Genomic DNA, 20,075 nt, shown 5'->3' on the forward strand with positions numbered 1-20,075 from the left:
AATGAAGTTTCACCATAGTAGCCATCTAAAACAGGGGAAGTTGCTATCAGAGTTTATGCAGTAGAAACCCAGGCTAATGCCAATTCAAAGAAAAGTGCAGATTTCCAAGATAGATATACAATGCAGCGTGCATCAATGTGTCATATTTTGTTGATGTATTATCTATATTCATTTGCCTGTTTTCGCCTACTTTTGGGAAAATGGAAGTGCCTAGATGAATAATATCATAATGTCCCTCTCATGTATCCATGTCAGAAAATGATTTGTAAATAAATGTGGAAGCTCCAAACATGATGCCTTCAAAAGGACTGTTATTAATCATGTATCATTATCCTGCGATAACCTTGTACAGATATTCATTATGTTTAAAGCTAAAGCCCTGTTCCACAGAGATTTTTTTTTTCTCATCACTCACTTGTCAGAAGCAAAGCAAAGTTTTTTTGCTTCTGGCCATCAAACAGTTTATCGGATCGCAGTCTGATAAATCCGACTTGTTGGTGAACTATCAGGTCCATGTCAGACATGTCAGGCATGATCCGATGACGCAAGATCGTCCGCTGAGGATCTCGCGCAACATGTATGACACTGACCTGATAGCTGACCAACACAAGTCGCATTCATCAGACTGTGATCTGATACACATCGATTGGTGGCCAAAGCAACAAACTTTGCTTCCTACGAGTGACCGATCAGAAAAAAACCTCTGTGGATTGGGGGTGAAGCGATGAAGGTGAAGTGAATATGTGTATAATTATGTGTATTTGTGAATATGTGTATTTGTGTGAACATGTGTATTTGTGTATATTTGTATTTGGAGTGGGGGGAGGCAGTGGAGGGTTATTTACATGATATTTCCCAAGAGCTGCTAAGTTTCCCCCATGCTAAACAAAGCTCCCTGAAAAACTGAATACATTATCATCTCATCCATGTATTGACAAGACCATATTGTAAGCTGAGAACCAGAATGTTTTATCACAATTTTGGGTGTCACTGAATTATTGATATCATGTTGCAGAGCTCAATCTCCTCTACATTAAATTGTGAATTTTGTTTTACAACTGCATTTTCATTCTCAGTAAAATGTAAAAAAAAAAAATTGGAATTACAAGGATGATTTTTTACCCTATATTTGGAACAATGCTTTAATATAAATCTACCCAATTTGGTTCAATAAACCTTTTAATTTAAAAAAAAAATAAAATACTGTTTTGTTTATATCTAGGCCTACGCTCAAATCATAGAATGCGATAGCGCCCTTCTGGTACTCAGCTGATGATATGACATGCCTCCAAGACTTGGGAAGGGTTTTTGCCCGTGAAGATGAATGTAACTCACAAGTACCTGGTTATTGCATCTCTGTGATTGCTCTGCAGAACCTCCATGATTCTGACATGTGGATGTTGTCAGCCTTGATGATATCAAGAGATGTCAAACAATGTTATGTGAACACAAGGTACATGTACATGTAGCAGTGAAAATACTACTTTCAGGAAGTCTTGGGTCTTGCTGTACATATGGAATGTAGCTCATCAATCCTTGTAAGACGATCATCAAATAGATCATCAATGTCTTCATTTCAGATTAAAAAGTTCAAGGCATTATGCTCCAATGAGCTACAAGTCTGTGAATAAATTATATGCTCTACAGAGGTACATTGTATACAAAGGAAGCAAATGTTGGTTTGATGTGATCAAAGTTTGGCTGAGAGAGGGTTTGTATACACATGTAATCATTTTCAGGTGCTGACAGGGTTCAGTGTGTTGTGGGGACGGAGTCGATACATTTGCAAATGAGGGGGAACAATCGCCATTGACATACAGTAATCATATGAACTGAGTCTGTTGTAATGTGTGCTTTGGTTCATATTTCACTTCCTACATTGCATTACAATATCACAACATGGGCCCCATATTTACATACACACTGGTACTGCTAAATGTCCCACTCAAAGCGGCTTTACAGGCGTACACACAGACAATTTCATCTGCATTTTCAAAACAGACAGTGGGTAAAGCAGCTGCCTTGTAATCAATGCTCAGAAGACGAACAACCCACACTCAATCACACACGTGATAGAAATAGTGTGTCAGGTCACAAGCAAGAATATTATAATGCCGGGAGAACATTATTTCATGTTTTATTCATTTTAATATTTTACAAATGTTGACAGCTCAAAGGGTTACAGAACCCTCTTAGTTTCACACCGTCATGTCTTACAGACAAAATCTTCACATGACACGACATGCATGTGTATTTCATAGCAAAATCACTGAACACCACTAACACTGGAGCTCTGCATTTCTCACCTTTAAGGAGTGCATCGATCATGTTTGGTACGTTTTGCCCATAGCTATTTCTTTTCAGAAAGAGAACATCTTTCTAATCGACATCACATTATCAAACTCATGAAACTCTTTACACATAAAAGGATTTCGAAAGCCACTGAACTGTGAGCTATAAAATGAAATTCAACAAATAAATTAATCCAGAAGCAGTAGGGTGGTAAATAATCTCTAATGAAAAACCATATCTTCAAGGAAAAGCAAATGTCTGATCATGATAGGAGGTGGTTTGTCAATAACTTAACTTTCATACATTTTACTATGTTGGTTGTGACTGACAATTTTACAATCACTCATTTCCATTAGTGTTTGTCACCTCAGGTCTGCAGTTTTGTATAACAGTCCAAACAACTGCATCCAGATTTATTGGAAGAAAACTTTCAGTGGTAACAAGACTTCAATATAAAAAAGAAAAAGAAAAAAATACTCAATCGTATAAAACTCATTCTGAGTAATGTAACTGAATTAGAGACAATTACAATAAATGCACAACTTTAAAACACAGCCTGCAGTCTTGATGAGAGGTAAGCAAAACAGAAGACAAAATAGTTGACAGACAGTTGAGTGATATAGGCATATAGAGTGGAATTCATGACTACATGTCATCTATTCAGCTTTGCATGAAGGAGAATGTCATGGGATGAGCTAGATTGTAGAACAGAAAAAAGTGTACACAGGCAATGATTAATGCTGACAACCAACCAAAAGCAAAGACAACATGAGCTATGCAGATAATTCTCAACCTCATTTGGGCTATTTTTGGGGAAAAAAGACTGTGTCCTCCATCTAGAGGCACAGACTAGACAGGAAAGCCTGCTGATCACATTTGCAAATCAGAATAATTATTCATTAGTAGTGCTTCAATTATGCAAATGTCATCTTCCTGTAACACAGTAAATAAGTCTGCAATTTGGCTGCCGTCATGAGATCTATTTTCATTTTCTTTAAAACAAGAGCCTATTGCAAAGTTAAATGTGGCAATCGATTCATGGGCACAAGATAAATATAACATGAATGTTCCTGTACATTCTATCAAAAGATTGGAAGTCCACACAACAGAGTGGGTGTGCTACTTAACAAGATGATATAATTATATTCACAGCATTGACTGTGAAAAGTATAATGGGGAAGTCTGAATATAGACTACTGTCTGTCTGCTACCTGACATCCCTGAAGATACCCAAAAGATTTTACAATAAGAGCCCAGGACACATTGTGAATAGGGGTAATAGTTGGCTATTAAAGAAATAGCATCTGTGGGAATAACGCTTTCTTAAACTTGGATCACATTGATTCTGAGCAATGCGGACACTTACAGTGCAATATATCGGGCATAGATATGCATTTAATGAAAATATTGGTAAAGCTGTAATGCCTCAACAGGGATACAGCTGCTGTCATTACTGCCACTGTCCACATGTGATTTCCAAATGCATTGAAGAAATGGTGCCTTCTTTAGTTTGACTTTTCCAGGAGTGGGGTGGGTGGAGGAGGAGACAGATGTAAAATGTCCTATCTTAGGGTTCTGCTGCATACATCGCATACTCTTCTAGTACATAAACGTCAACTCCCCTTGAAGTGCACCTCCTCCTGAGGAAACTGGACTGCTTGAGGGAGACTTGTCACCAGCAAAGCAGCCTTCAAGGAAGGTTGAAGTGTGATTTACGTTTCCCAATCTTTTTGACGTGGACTTGACCGGGCACAGCGCAGAATCCTAGTCGGTCTCGATGTTCGGTAAGACTTCAGTGATGACTCCGGTTCCCAACGTGATGCGGCCGTCTCGTAACGTGAAGCGCTGCCCGACCTCGGACACCATGGGCTTGTTGAGGTGGATAGTTAGCGATGTGTCTTCGCCTGGAGAGTGGGAGAGGAGTGAGAAGGGGAAAGGCATTTTCAATTTAACCCTAACCAGGCGGGGCTTTTTTGGGTGTTCTGTGGCTGGGGAGGGGTTGATTCAAACCCCCCGAGATCTCGGCCGTCGCTTGCGCAATTGCCATGAAAATTGGCACATACATTACCTGTGGCGTAATCTACCAAACTATATAAAAAGAAATGGAAATTTTTGTCATGATGATTAATTATGCTAATATATGCATAAAATCATACTTTTTGCTCTAAATCAGAAATTAAAGCTCCTAGAATCCTAATTTTTGGTGACAACATTCTTTGTAGCATTCTTAACAATGTGCTTGAAAAAAAAATCCGGTATCAAAATCAATATCTTATATATTTTATTGTTTCATGAATTTCTTATGTATTGCTCTGTTTTTTCGACCTTTTGTTTTATCATTTTTTTTCTCACAATTATGACAGAACCTATTTCAAGCATAATTATGCTAAAATTAATTAGTTTCAGCCTATCACAGTGAAAATAATCATATCTTTATGAATAAGAAGAGAAAACTTCATTTGCATAGACTTTATACACAAAATTACGTTTTTGACTGAGCCATTTTCGGGTCTGACAGGCATGTTTAAAAGGTAGTGCAGCGCCGTAACGGTATGCAAGATTTTCGCGGAAATGGTGTCAAAAAATGCGCGAGACTTGAAAGTAAAGAGTCAGCGAACGGCGCAGTCAAAAAAATTCGCGCGGCGGAGTAGTCGCGAAAAATGTCAAAGGGGGGGTTGATACAACCCCCCCACCCGGCCTTTTTAGGGTTAAAGCAGATGTATTTTACTAGTTTTTTTTCTTTAACTTTTGAAAACCACATGCACTACACAACTTCAGATTTAAATGACAAGGGTTTCCATGAGAAACATGGAAAAGTAAGTTGTGTTATAAGCTCTTTCGATTTGACATTCTGATACTCGTTTTTCACAATTGCCAAGTACTAAACAGACTTGTGCCTTTGTAGAGGCTATTTGTCACAAAGCAGCAGGTTTTGATATGACACTGGACTCCTGTTTTTTTATATTTTTTCCCCCAACAAAATGCCATAGAACAATCAGATTTCTGTTTAAAGAACTGGGGATGAATGTTGAGCTAAAATGTAAGTGCAGCAGAAACAACCCATTCTTACACACCATTATACTCTTTATTTTGTGAAATTTAATATGTGGTACCAGTTCAGTTTAAAAAGGCATTACCGTATAGTCAATTCATAAGCATGGCAAAGACAAAAAAACAAAAAACCCAATAACAAACAAACAGGAGCTCTCCCTTCATACCTGACCTTTCTATACAGGCCAGACCAAAATCAAGGGAGGTTCATATTCAACGCTGCCTAAGAGGCTAGACTGAATGTTCACCTACCCGGCATGACCATTTCCTTGTCCTCTGGCAGCGTGATCCTTGCAGCAGCATCCCATGTGTAGGAGAACATGATGGGGGTGAAGTTACTTGTGAAGGGTTTGTGTCTGCCGCCCTCATCCTTGCTGAGAATATAAACCTGCAGTCATGTCAGAAAAGTGTGTGTGGAAAACCTGTCGTTATTTCAACCTTGACACACAAATGGGAAATCCAATACTTTCAGTGATGCAACTGTCACATGGGAATGATATGAGCATTTTGATCGTAACCATATTTACTTCATCATTGTCGACAAGTGTACCACATATGTGCAGGAATGCATGGAATAATAGATATAATTATGTAGAACTCCCATTTTCTCATGCTGTGAAACGAGCAAAGATTGCCACATGTCTTCAGAATCAAAATTTAGAATGTAACATCTTACCCGGAACTGTGAAGGGATACATCAGTTGCAGTATAACTGTTTTTTTATGTAGTCAGTAATCAAAATCATTGAACCTCAAGCCACTAGAATTTCTCATACAATGTATACTTAAAGGGCAGTTGTCTTACAATCTAGTTTTCCAGTAACAACTTCGGTTGAGTGCCTTACATCTGTGTATAATATTTTGAATCAAAGACAGGGACAAATTGTGGGGCCAATGTTAACTAAGCATTCAACTTATTCTCCTGTAGCCCTTTAGCAACCGAATATTCTGTACATAATGGCCTATTGTTCCCTAGAAGGTACAGCAATATTGCTCTCATTTTGACAACTTTCTAAATTATGCAAAATAGCTCACAACATGTTTACTTTTGTGCATTATAAGTTATATGTATTTGAAAGCCTCTTAAGACTTTATAAAGAGACTTGAGTGTCACAAGTAATTCTGGCATACTTTTGTTGACCTCTGACCTCTTTAAAATTATGTAATCATATATTCTATATGAAAACAATAAAAATGGCAAAGCAAAAAGCTTTAAAACAGCAGACAGGTGGTTTCAGGCATTAAAACAGGGAGTTTTCAGAAGGTTTAGTTACAAATGGGATAATGCTACACGGTTTGCTATGAACAGCCAGGCTACTAATCTGCCTTACCTGAGCTTTGAAGTGGTTGTTTGCTGACAGGACTCCCGGCTTTGCCATGATCATCCCTCTCCGGATCTCATCTCGTTTGACGTTCCTCACCAGTGCCCCCATCTGGTCCCCAGCTTCGCCCTGGTCCAGCATCTTGTGGAACATTTCCAGACCTGGTGCAAAGCAAGAAACCAGAGATTCCCTAACTCTCACTCTGATAGTCTAGGGGTAATGCATACCAAAGGGGTAATTGCCCATTATGTTTGAATCAAATACCTAAACTCCGCTTTTGACACCTCACCACCTTTTGCTGCCTTAGTGGTGTTGAAAGCAGGAAGATTTCTTTCGCTTTCTTGGTAATTTACATCAAAACCAGTTAAGGATTTCTGCATTAGCTATGAATGACTTGTGAGACAATGACATTATCAGTTCATCTTTGCAGCAAGACATGTGTGATTAAGACCGATTTCTGTTTTTTCATGGAACAGCACCTTTAAAATCTGCATTATTTTAAGGGGTAATGCACAGAGAAAATTTGTTCTTTGAATGTATAACCACAGAAGAATTACAATCTCAAATTCAAATATCAATCCTCATGAATCGCTCATATCAAAATACGGATTCTTGTGGGTACGGCTTGAGCTCTAAAATATGATTTGGAATCAAGGCAGAATTTACATGACCTTCCGATCAATTCTGCCATTTAGCCACGCGCCAAATGTGTATAAAGAGTTCATACTGTGGGTTGATGCATAGCTGCCACTGATTGACATAGCACAAAGGTTTAGGCCATGCCTCCTTCAAGGAGTTCACATTTAGATCACGTTTTCTGAGTTACTGTGCCTGCAGTCTGATCAATCTAATGCACAATTACAATCATTATTCCAATCTCTATTCCAATAATGATTTTTCTTTCATATGTAAAAAACTGCTCTGCATTAGTCATGGAACCCATTCACAGTGAGTGATAAGGCTGAGCTGAGCCCGGCCTTCCTTTCACTGTAAACGCTCAAAAGGCCAAATGCAGTACCAAAAATGGCCACGCATTTGGCCAAGCTCTGGAGGTAGTCTTGGCCCGGGCTCGGCCTGGCCTTTTCTCACTGTGAACTGAAACTGGGTCAAATGCGGTACCAAACTGCGAGCTCCCAAATAATCGTTTGTTTACAAGCAGAGCGCCACTACGACAAAATATTGAAAGGTTTGAATTAAAGGCCCAGGCTGAGCCCTCCACTGTAAACGCACAGAATTGCGGGGCCAAGTACCTCAATTGAGGCCGCGCTCAGCCTGGGCTCGGCCCAGCCCTGCACTGTAAACGAGGTCACAGTCTCATTTCAATGAAATGCTATTATTTTTTTGTCATACATTTAAGGCAAGGTTTTCTCAATCATGCAGAAAAGTATCTTTTTAAAGTCAACAAGTTAGTAGAAGATACCAGCACACCATCTGGATTCTCACCTGTGACTACAGACTTGATCTTGGCATTGTGGCCAACAAACTCCACGTCCTCACCCTTCTTGATGACACCTCGCTCAACACGACCCGACACCACTGTGCCTCGACCTGATGATAGACAATAACAGACATGCACACACCCTCTTGTGTATCATTTTCGGGTAGGTTTTTCTTTTGTATGACATTCAATAAAGAAGAATGAAGAGTATTATTTTTTTTATTATGATTGTTATGATTGTTATTATTGTTATTGTTATTATTATTATTATCATCATTATTATTAATACTATTATTTTTATTATCATTATTAATACTATTACTATCATTAACATTCTTCTAAAGCACATAATACCTTTGGCAAGGTCTCTATGTACTTTAGAGGAAAAAAAAAGAAAAAAGAAAAAGAATGTTACAGAAACAATAAAATGCTGCATAGATCATAGTCTATCATTATGTAACTTTTTAAACAGATAAGTTTTTCAGGATGTTTTGAACTTTTTAATGGCAATTGCGTGTTCAATATAATTTGGGATGCTGTTCCATAATTCTATGGCAGCATGTCTGAAACTATGTTTACCATCGTAGTTTGTTGAAATGGGGGGGGGGGGGGGTATCACATATAGATCCTCCCGTGACAACCTAAAACCTCTCCTAGGTTCATATCCTACATAGAGCTTTGACAGATAAGGAGCAACTTTGTGAGTATATTGTATACGGCTTATATTTTGTGAGGTTTTAATTTTTGTGAATATTGGGAGTAGGGTGCTATTTGTGAAGTTAAAAACACGTGAAAATATCAACTCTGATCCTGACATGAACATGATATGTACACACTGTAGTCAAAGATCAAAGATCATGAATCTAACCACTCACGAAATTGTTCGGAAGTCTTGATTCACAAAAAATAGACTCACTAAAGAAATGGGCTATACTTTATGATGGCTGACAGAAATTAGTTCAAGCTGTTCTAGTACAAATGTAGGACTAAGCATGAAAAATGTACCCATCAAGAAACAATTTCATATTCAGTTGTTTTAGAGAGGTATCTACAGACATGGGAAGGGACTATTAAAGAATGCAAGGTGCGTACATGGGATACAGTAGTAATTTGAAGCTGTTCAAGATAGCAATTAAGCACACAAAATTTTCTTATTAAGGTACATGTACAATGTTTCGTATCCAGGTGTTTTAGAGAGGTGTCTACAGACATGAAAGGGATTAAGAAGTGCATGCAGGATGCTTACCTGGGATTGAGTAGACTGCTTCAACGGGCATCATGAACGGCTTTTCCAGCTCCCTGGGGGGTAGGGGGATCCAGGAGTCAACTGCCTCCATCAGCTTGACGATGGACTCCTTCCCCAGGGTGGGGTCCTTGTCCTCCAGCACGTTGAGGGCGGAGCCGATGACGATGGGCGTGTTCTCGCCGTCATAGCCGAACTCCCCTAGGACGTCGCGCATCTCGAGCTCCACCAACTCCAGCATCTCCTCGTCGACGACGTCTGCCTTGTTGATGTACACCACGATCTTATCTACTCCAATCTGCACGATGATGGGAGAAACAGTTTTAAAAGTGTGATGTGTCATTAAAAAAAGCCATATAAAATCTGAAAAATAATTTGTTCGTTTATGGCAGATATTAATTCACCAGATGCTCAGCTTTTAATTGATATATGATTGTCCTATTTCAATACAAGAAAATTTCCTCTTTTTTTTAATTATAAGTTAGAAAACTGTCAAAATTATCTTGACAAAGTTGGCTGTAAGCACGTTCTTTGTCATTTTATGATTATATGGGTAATGTAATGATACACAAAAAATAGAGTAAACCACAGCAACTACTAATGGGAATTACTCAAACAGATTAATTGATGCTGACTTAAAGGACAAGTTCACCTTCATAAACATAAGGATTGAGAGAATGTAGCAATATTAGTAGAACACATCATTGAAAGTTTGAGGAAAATCGGACAATCCGTTCAAAAGTTATGAATTTTTGAAGTTTTTGTGCAGTAACCGCTGGATGAGAAGACTACTGCAGTGTGTGAATAACTTAGATGTCACATGCGTACAACAATATAAGGAAAATATAAAGAGAATTTCACAAAATTTCATCTTTTGAAGAAAGTACACATTCGTCCGAGTTGTTACCGACAAATGTTATGGGTAATATCATTCCCCCTGCCTTTAGAAAGAGGCAAGTCAAGTGCTCTTTTATTATGCGAAACTAGAAATGTCGCTATGGCGACTGGTATGCCTCCGCCATAATGCATGATTCTCCTAATAGGTCTATAGTACATGTGGACAATGTGTGATTACATTTTCACAAAATTGGCAAAATATTAAAATGACATGTTTGTCACAAATGTATTGAATGTTTACCTTCCTTGACCAATGTTTAATTGGATGAATAGGAGAGCATGTATTTGGGGATTTAAGAACTTTAACTTGACTTTGACCATTTCATAAGTTTATGCACTGAGTAATTTTCAAGGTATGGAGAAAAAGCGCAATTTCTGTATTGAACAGTAAATTGTTATCATTTTCATCTGGCCTTTGATTTATAAGAGAAGCACTGTCAGGCAGAACATACATAAATTCAGCATGTACTAAGTTTCAAGATAACTTGAGCCACTTCCGAGATATGGAGCAAAAAGTAAGTTCAGCACTTTCACTTGATCTTTGACCTTTTGACCTTTGACCTTCTTGGCAAAAAAAAATCCCACAGAATCTCTATTGGGTTAGACATGCATACATCAAGTTTAAAAAAATATATATATCCTGCTGGCATTGCATAAATATAAGGAAAATAGTAAGATTTTGAAGTATTGCCCTTGACCTTTGACCCCTGACCTTTGACCCCATGAACCCTAAATTCCCTAGATAACCACTGCCAGTCAGTAGATGCATATACACTATGTTCCATGAAGAGACCTTGAACAATTTCCAAGATACAGAGAAAAAAGTGAAATTTTAACATTTTACTTGACCTTTTGACCTTTGACCTTTTGACCTCATGACCCCAAACTTTCACCAGAGAATCTTAATTGGGTAGTACATGTATACACTAAGTTTCAAGAAAATATCTTCAGGCATTGCATAGATATGGGGGAAATAGTAAAATTTTAAGTATTTGACCTTGACCTTTTGACCTTTGACCTTGAGCATGTGCACCCAAAAGTTGATAGGCACAACTTCACCCCCTAATACACATACATGCCAAGTTTCATTAGGATACCTCAAAAGGTTTTGGTAGTTACCCTGTCCACAACATTCATTACGGACGGACGGAAGGACGGACGGACGGACGGACGGAAGGACGGACGGACAACCCGAAAACATAATGCCTCCGGCACCACTTCGTGGCGGAGGCATAAAAAAGTTGAATATGTTGAATTTTCTTTACATTTTCTTTATACTGTTGTACGCATATGACTCACAAGCTGTAGTAGTCTCCTCATCCAGCGGTTCCAACACAAAAATTTTAAAAATTCATAACTTCTGCATCGATTGTCAAATTTTCCTCAAACTTTCACTGATGTGTTCTACTAATATTGTTGCATTCTCTCAATCTTTATGTTTATGAAGGTGAACTTGTCCTTTAAACATACACTTGTACATTTGACACACTTCAGCTGCAATCAGCAAAACGTAAGTAAAATGATTCACAAGCACCTCAGACAATATTGAACCTTTAGAGACAGAGCCAAGCATCGAGACACAGAGATCTACAGTCTCAGCTTTTTAGTTCCTGCTAAGAGTCCTCATAGTCATGGTGACAGAAATTGTGTTTACCTGTTTTGCAAGAAGCAAGTGTTCCCTTGTCTGCGGCATCTGACCATCCGTGGCTGCCACCACCAGAATAGCGCCCTCCATCTGTGCTGCCCCTGTAATCATATTCTGGATTAAAAAATGTACCGAGGTTGGAGCTTGCATAATTGAGGTAACAATCTTGAAATATTGTCGGATGTGAAATGAAAAAGTGTTCATGTTACATGCTGTGTAATTAAATGACAAAATAACCACAAACTCCAGAGGTACTTAGTGGTGAGGTTTTTATTACCGAGCTCAAGTCGGCTCTATATCCACCACCACTAGATGGTGTTAGCAACAACATAATAACATTATAAACAACAAACTGGTGCTGTGTGCAGGTTCAATGACCGTAAGTTTCTCTACCGATGAAAAGAATGTCACACAGATAGCAGGTGAGATTTGTTCTTAGTGACTTGTTTTCAGAAGCATTCTGGAGTGATCCCTTCAGAAACAACATTTTGAGGATAAACAGTAGGGAACACTAGAAATAACTTGTTTGAGTGAAATGACAACAGCACTTTCTGGTTTCACACTCACTGTCTGTCAAAACATCAGATGGCTTGAAATATTCTTGAACATCATCATGCACCTTATAATTAACACAATAATTCAAGTTCTTTCACATCTCAAAATTGAGATCCCTTTTATTTCAAGTTTCAACTGTTCTGACAAAGTTCCGTCAAATACCTTGATATAGTCAGCGTGACCAGGACAGTCTGTGTGTGCATAATGTCTGCTTTCTGTCTCATACTCAATGTGGGCTGCATTGATTGTGATTCCTCTCTTCTTCTCCTCCGGCGCCTTGTCAATTTCATCGTATTTGTGGAATGCAGACTTTCCCTCTTCGGCAAGCACTGCAGGAATAAAAAGAATGTGTAACTTGCAAGCCGAGTTTATTGTGGAAAACTCTGGTTGGGTGGCAAAATAAACTTACATTGCAAATTACAGAGCATGCATGCAACTGGATCAAAAGATAGCTAGATATATTCACACATACGTGGGACATGAATGAGGGTAAGATCACATGATCTCAAACTGTACGTTAGTGACATGTGCTACATTACTGTGATGAAAAACAAGACTGGATACTGTGAAAGTGTAACTACAGTATAATAAAAAAAAACCACACACACGTAAAAATAAAATTGAAAAAACAAAACAAAACAAAAAACAAAGATAAAACCAAAGAACAGATTTAAACATCTAATCCACTACTCAACAGCCCAAATATAATTAATATATCACACTCCTTTAGTGTTTGTTACCACGCATTAAATTCAAGAACACAAGTAAATTTCATCTGAGGAAAAATGCATCCTTGAGTAGTTTCTACACTGAAACATTCACAAAAAGATGCTTGTCAAATGTTGGACACTCAATTTGCAGATATCATAAACTTGATCTTGCCGAGGCTGCAAAGCTGTACCTTTTGTGATTGCTGCCGTGAGTGTTGTCTTGCCGTGATCGACGTGGCCGATGGTTCCAATGTTCACGTGAGGTTTGCCTCTCTCAAACGCTTTCTTGGCCTCTGCAGCCAGCAGCGGGGCACACGTCCTCATGAGCCGCGCATTGTTCAAGTGAACGTGGCTTTGCTGTGTCAGGCAATACGTTGAGAGGTAAAACAAAGAAGAGGTGGAACATAATAATCCAATGATACACAACTTCTTTCAATAAGCTAATTACAATGAAATCTGAACAAATTTTTAACACACTTGACAAGAAAACCAGATACTGTAGCATTTGTCGTATTTTATTAAGCGAGCCTACCACCAAATAAAAAATTTCCAAACCTCTGTCTCAAAATACACATAAAACATCTCATTTCCTGGACTTTATCTATTCATTTTTACTATTATTTGTTTTGGCAAATGTCCTTCAATGCATGTTAAAATAACTCTTCAAATCTACTCCTTTAAATTTACTTCTTGGCACCAACTCTTTGAATCTACATCTTGACTTACCTTGAGGGCAGCAGATTTGAGGGCCTGGGCAAGAAGGTTGCGCATACCTATTAATAAAAACAGATTGAAGGAGACTAATTTAAGCAAGCCTGCTAGTAGCCTAGTACTATGTACAAAACAGCTCATGAGGGTGCTCCAAATGACTTTCAATTGAATCGGTCTTGACCATTCTTACAAAAGTCTTCTTTAATGCTTGTGGGTTTTTTCTACATTGCAACTGCACAAAAAGTTACACATGCATCTCAAAAGATTAAAATATATATGTACATTACCGCGCGAAAATGTTGCAGCAGCATAGTAGGTCCCAGAAAATCAATACGGCCATGTCTTGATACAATTCTTGATTCCAACTGAACATGCTGAACAGAATGAGTCATGACAAGTGTTTGCTGATTCTACTACCACAGCTACACTGTTGTAGTGGACTTTGTATTTCAATGAGTATGTATGCTCTATAAATCTGTGCTGTGGGCTAGAACCTAATGACAAGTTTTCATAAAGACCCTAGCAAGCTTTTTTCACGTGTTTTCGAAAGCAGCAGATGAAATAAGGTGCAACGGCAAGTCTGGCACACCAACTTTTTGAGTCAATACTTTTTGAGATATCAATATCCCAACACTTTACTTGCCAAATGTGCGTGCATCAGTGCAAGCACCCTTGTGTCAAGCGAACAAGGGTAGGGTAGTGTGGATAGTATCTAGAGCGGTATGGCAAAATGGGGGGGGGGGGGGAGGGAGACATATGGAACTCTTTTTAATTTTTTTATCTTCTTCTCTCATCTTTAATTTGAGGGATACGAAAATGAACTTGACTTGTGTACCGCGGTACTTGTTTTCAGGATCAGGGGTAGACTCAACAATCCATATGTCTGGAGGAGTTTTATAACATTTTTTTATTTTCATGGTTCTCCTCTGGAGACAGACAGAAGCCTGTGAATATACACTGCTGTGGGGGGATAAATACCACTGTCTCTATGTACAATTACATGTACCTCACCCATCTCAATTACATCTAATTCACAGTCCTAGATTGGCAAATTTAAGCTTAAATAGTGAAATTGATATCTCATAAATACAATGCGCTCACCAGCTTCTTGAATAATAAAAGATTTGGGTGGAATTTTCATGGAAAAAGACACAGCCCTACCAGCTCATCAACAGGCTAATTACAAGCTAACACATGGTGATAACCAAAGGCTACTCTTTTCTGATCACTTAACTGATCATTGGCGAATCGGTTTCTGTGCTAGAGCTTCCCCCCTACAGTATCATACATCACAGCCCGAGGGAATTCCATGAAGGCAGACATAGTCTGCATGGAACACACCTTATCCCTGACGATAAATACGGACTGCTCTTTCAGTCTAGATCAGGAGGAATGGGAACATGGGATGGGCTTAGCTGAAGACCTTTAGACTAAATTGAAGTGGTCTAGAGCTAGACCTCCCACTAGGTGGTCTAGCTATAGGTCATATAGGGTATTGACCAAAAAATCACTCTGTACCTGATCGTCGGGGAAATGTTCCACAGAGACTATGTCTGGCTTCACAGAATCCCCTCCTATACAGACCAAAGGCTCACCTCCTTGCTCCTGTGGGGCTGCTCTGCCCGTTTCCGCACACGAACCAAACATTACCATAACCCCAATTTCATACAGTTTTTTTTTCTTTCAAACAAGTTTGACAGGACACATTATGCAGCAATATTTGGGGTAACATTCCCACATTGTGCAATCGAAATATTCACAGTAACTAGGTTAGATCACAGAAAATTGTATCCACACTGGAAATATCACAACATTGCTGTTTGCTAGCTGTAAGTCACCATTTAATGCCCCAGTCACATCGACATCCCGGACCACCCCGGACCAGTCCACCCCGGATCTGATCCGGGGAGAGATCCGTGTTGACGCCAGGAGGCCAACACTGCAACTTTTGGAGGTCAAAAACATCCGGCGTCATCCGGGGACTGCCGTGTTGGCAGAGCAATCCGGGGTGGTCCGTGTGGCTGCCGTGCAGCTGCCGTGTTGATACGTGTAGCTGCCGTGTTGATCCGTGTAGATGCCGTGTTTGTCCGTGTAGACGCCGCGCTCTTCCGGCCTTATCCGTGTAGCTGCCGTGTTGATACCGACCGTGTGTACAGTCATACCAAAATCCCGGATCTCCCCGGACATCCCCGGATCTACCCGGATCACCGTGTAAATCCTTGAGCATCCGTGTTTATATGTGACTGGGGCATAATACGTACGTACATAAACCATGCTCTAATTGGTCAAAGGGACCACTCCCATTGCACGTACTATGGTACATCGCACGTGATGAGCTAACAGATTCATACGTTGCTCAGCAGTTACGATTGTATCCACGGGCTGGTATTTGTGTGTTTTTCCATGAAAATTTCACTCATATATTGGATATTTCCAACATCTGGTGAGCTTATTGTTATGAGATGTTGATTAAGTTCAAATTTGCCGATCTAGGACTATGAATTAGACAAAATTGAGAAGGGTCAGGTACATAACATTGTACCTCACCCAATTCTCCATCTATAGGGACAGTGGTAAAGAGTCCCCCACCCACCCCACAGGAACATGTATGATATGCTATCTGTCTACAGAGGAGAGCCGTAAATTGTCGAAAAATGAAAAAAAAAAATGAAATCCTCCGGACGTACATATTTTTCTGTCTCCGGGATAAGGAGATCTTGGATTTTTTTTATCCGAGTTAGAAGAGCCACAAATTTGCAAAATTAGACACCTGGGACAAACACTAGACTAGACTGTTAGCACCATGGTCATGTTTGTTAGTCAGCGAAGTGAGTCTCCCCCCTCCCCCCACCCCCCACCCCTGCTCTGAGCTGTGCTGCCCCTGATTAAGTTATACTGTACAGAAGATTAGAAGAGCTAGAAATGTACCGTGTAGGTTGATAGCCCATGCCATGCGAAGAAGCAGCATCACAAAGGAGCAATTCGTCTGAACAAGTAATGAAATATCAGTAATTACTCGAGCAAGTGCAAAAGTCTGTGGCCTGTTTTGTCCAGACAGGGTGATTACAGGCAAACGACATCTTCCACCTCTTTGTCCGAAGCCCTAGTAGAAGGGTCTATCATCAGCAGCAGCAGCACTTGGTTGGGACATCCTTCACTCTCACCGCCTTCTTGCCCAATGTGTACTTTTTCACAAAATCTAACATCACCTGGTTGACTAGACAGAAAAATCTGTCTGTCCGGAGATGTCTTTTATCATTTTTTGACTTTATCGGCTCTCCTCTGCATCATTAAGAGCCATAAAATTATTGAATTGCCTGCCGGGATCGGTAGTAACCACTGCACTGCCGATCCAACTCTATTCCAAGGTAAGGAGCTGCTCTACCCATTCTCAGAACATATGCAGCCTCCTTTGGGATCTGCCACCATGTAGGAGGATCCAGGTTGTTTTTACTTGCACCGAGCACTACATAGTATACATACAACCATTGTAACATAAGTACTCAATACTCACATTTTAATTTTTTATTGTACAATTTGTATGATAGTGAGACCGTTGTATATACAGGTATGGCAGTACCAGACAGCATGGTAATTCTGGATGTGCACATTTTTGTGTACTAATAACATTCAATACACGTGGGACTTCATAGACTAGCCTCACAGAGCATTGTATGTAGTACCAAATTGCAAAAAATTTGACATAAAAATTTTAAAATGCTGATTCACATTTCACCTCAGATTTAGAAGAAAATTTAGATTTATCACAAGGTTTTATCCCATGCACTGTTTGAAATGTTCAAGACACAAGTTAGACATTTTACTGTAAAATACGAAATTTGACTTTTTGAGCCTAATAAGTCACATACGTGTTGACTTTTTTTGATTTTTTTGATTTCTTTTTTTTTTTCATCCACTCGGTAAGAATGTGTACGGTGAATCATGGGTATGAATTGTGATTCTGGTGCAAGGACAAGGTGGGAAAGATGTCGATTATTCCATTGCGAAAACTGTGTCCGGAATTATAATGCGATTTTACACAGTGCAAAAAAAAAAAAAAAAACTTTATGGAGAGGGGTATACATTGTCATTGTATTTGAATTCTATTTTCCAAAATTGGGGGGCATTATCGTGAAATAGACCACCACTCCATTCACCGCCATTCATTTCGTTACAGCCGGTGACTGCTTTCAACCTCCATGTAGACTTTGCACATAGTGAAGCCGCACATGCAGAACAAGAGCACAACCGATACGGCGATATCACGATTTACAGTTGTAGCCAATTGGGGTGAATAATTGTCATAATTTTGCCGAATTCGTAATTTTCAGGACTTTTTATCTGGTGCTATTTTTAGCGGAAATGTCATCCTCATCCTCCGATTATGGAATTCACAGCTACGACAAAAAAAAAAAAAAAAAAAAAGCGTCCAGTGTTTTTTATGATACACTCTCTCGAGCAATGGCACTCCTCCTGTAGTGTGAGTCCTACTCCTACTAGTATGGTAGGTGTTCAACACACCGACCGGGTCCATATCAACCGACCGCGCACTATAATGGCATTGCGCGTACAGAAAGAAAATGTACGCATGGGACTACGCGCAACGGTGTTCGATTCTTCACTGGGCTACGCTACCGAGTAAAATGAGGCGAAAACAAATAAGTATTCCCTCTAAAGTAGCGAAATTTAGCAAAATCGAATAAGATTTATCGTGTATCTACATATAACTAGGCCTACCTTTGCTGACTCGTTGTTAGATGTAGAGTATCCTTCCGTAATAAATTTGACCGCAAAATTGTCATTATGCCACCCTCTCAAACTCCGCCGCTTGTACGATCGTACACACACGTTACACGTACACATGACATAATTATTTTGTCGCCCGCTACGACCGTACGAGTTGAAGCAGAAACGAGAAATGAATGTGAAAAAACAAACCGACTCATCTAATTTATTTCAATTACGATGAAAAGTTTCCTAAGGAAAATTAATTCAAATTCATCAAACAGTCCTTCAGAAGTAATATCGAAGGATTCAAAATATATTCAAATATTATTGGGGAAAAATGACGGCTAGAAAAAAAACAGCGGCCTGTCGAAAAAACGCATTTAAGTGCCCTTTATACGGATTGTCAGGGTGGTCGGTTGAAATGAACAGGGCAACTGAGTGCAGAAAATATGACACCCCACGCGTTCGAAGCCGCCATCTAGAGGGTAGAGCGCGTACCTCAGATCGCATTTTCAGTGCGCGCTTGTGAATCCGGAGTATTTTCTCCACACGTGAGTAAAATTTCAGGCAAATTGTGAGATTTTTCACATTTCTATTGATAGAAAAACGTTTCGTTAGGTGGCCGGTATCATGAATACCTAACCCCGTCGCGGGGCGCTGTAACACCCTTTACGGTACGTATTTGTCCGTATGGGGTCGCTGCTGCGGTTAATGAATACCCAACAATTTACTAGCTAACCTAGTCCTACTGACACTGTATATCCGGCTGTGACACACAGGGACAGCTCGAGTTCATCCCAGTAATTTATAGCTTTGTATAAGAGCTGCTACAAGGGATTACTGCATCTAGGTATCAAGGCAGCCCTCGAGATCGAGCGAGATTTCTCTTTATACTTGATCTAGTAATCTAAAGCCCAGCCACCGCACCGCTCGCTCGACCATCGCGATCGCGTCGCCTACCACAGGCCTATCATATCAAGGCACGCGGTTGCGCCGTACCTACCGGCCCAGAATATTCGGCCATGGCATGTGCGGATATGTGCACGTAAAAGGCATAAATTCAACTCGAGTTGCCCCATAATCTACAGCTTGAATATGAATTTATGATAATATCAAATAACCTAGAATAAACTTCTCCTTAAATTCATTTTCCTAAAGAGTCATACTTCACACAGATTGCTTCATACTAAGCCTGAATAATGCAAATAAACGAGAGTCCTGACTTACTTGAGTGATTACTGCACGTCTTCAGGGTGAAAATCGCAGCCATGTTCCGCACACATGTAACACATGGATTATGTAACATCATCATCGGATCAAGAGCACAGACAATATTTTTATTTTTATGCATAGTATTAAAAGAACCCGTCAAATTTACTAAAAAACTTCTTAATTCATATTGTATTTTTACAACTCTAATGTTGTCACAAAATACTCAGATATCAAAATTAAGAAAATATCCCTCGTCGAAAACGACTTTTCTC

The 20,075-nt window shown here is 39.5% G+C and overlaps 1 protein-coding gene across 1 annotated transcript; it reads right to left on the minus strand.

Moving 5' to 3' along the window:
- Positions 1-4,006: 4,006 nt before the first annotated feature.
- On the minus strand, positions 4,007-19,873 carry LOC139721897 (elongation factor Tu, mitochondrial-like). Its single transcript, XM_071633218.1, has 10 exons — positions 19,819-19,873; positions 13,879-13,925; positions 13,344-13,509; positions 12,605-12,771; positions 11,897-12,001; positions 9,349-9,643; positions 8,108-8,212; positions 6,674-6,825; positions 5,596-5,731; positions 4,007-4,196 (listed from the first exon to the last, which is right to left on the minus strand). Exons 1-10 carry the CDS (start codon positions 19,859-19,861, stop codon positions 4,057-4,059), a joined length of 1,356 nt encoding a protein of 451 aa, XP_071489319.1. The 5' UTR covers positions 19,862-19,873; the 3' UTR covers positions 4,007-4,056.
- Positions 19,874-20,075: the final 202 nt, after the last annotated feature.

Source organism: Diadema antillarum, unplaced genomic scaffold (genome assembly GCF_040938485.1).
Source record: "Diadema antillarum isolate AM-2024a unplaced genomic scaffold, OU_Dant_1.0 scf00000151, whole genome shotgun sequence".
NCBI lineage: Eukaryota > Metazoa > Echinodermata > Echinoidea > Diadematoida > Diadematidae > Diadema > Diadema antillarum.

Excerpts from the sequence above, each read along its gene's own strand:
- LOC139721897 (XM_071633218.1), bottom strand. The coding sequence starts at position 19,861 with ATGGCTGCGATTTTCACCCTGAAGACGTGCAGTAATCACTCAA. Across the intron at positions 12,772-13,343 it reads CACGGCAGCAATCACAAAAG|TGCTTGCCGAAGAGGGAAAG; the intron begins GTACAGCTTTGC and ends TTATTCCTGCAG. Across the intron at positions 12,002-12,604 it reads GTCACGCTGACTATATCAAG|AATATGATTACAGGGGCAGC; the intron begins GTATTTGACGGA and ends TTTTTAATCCAG.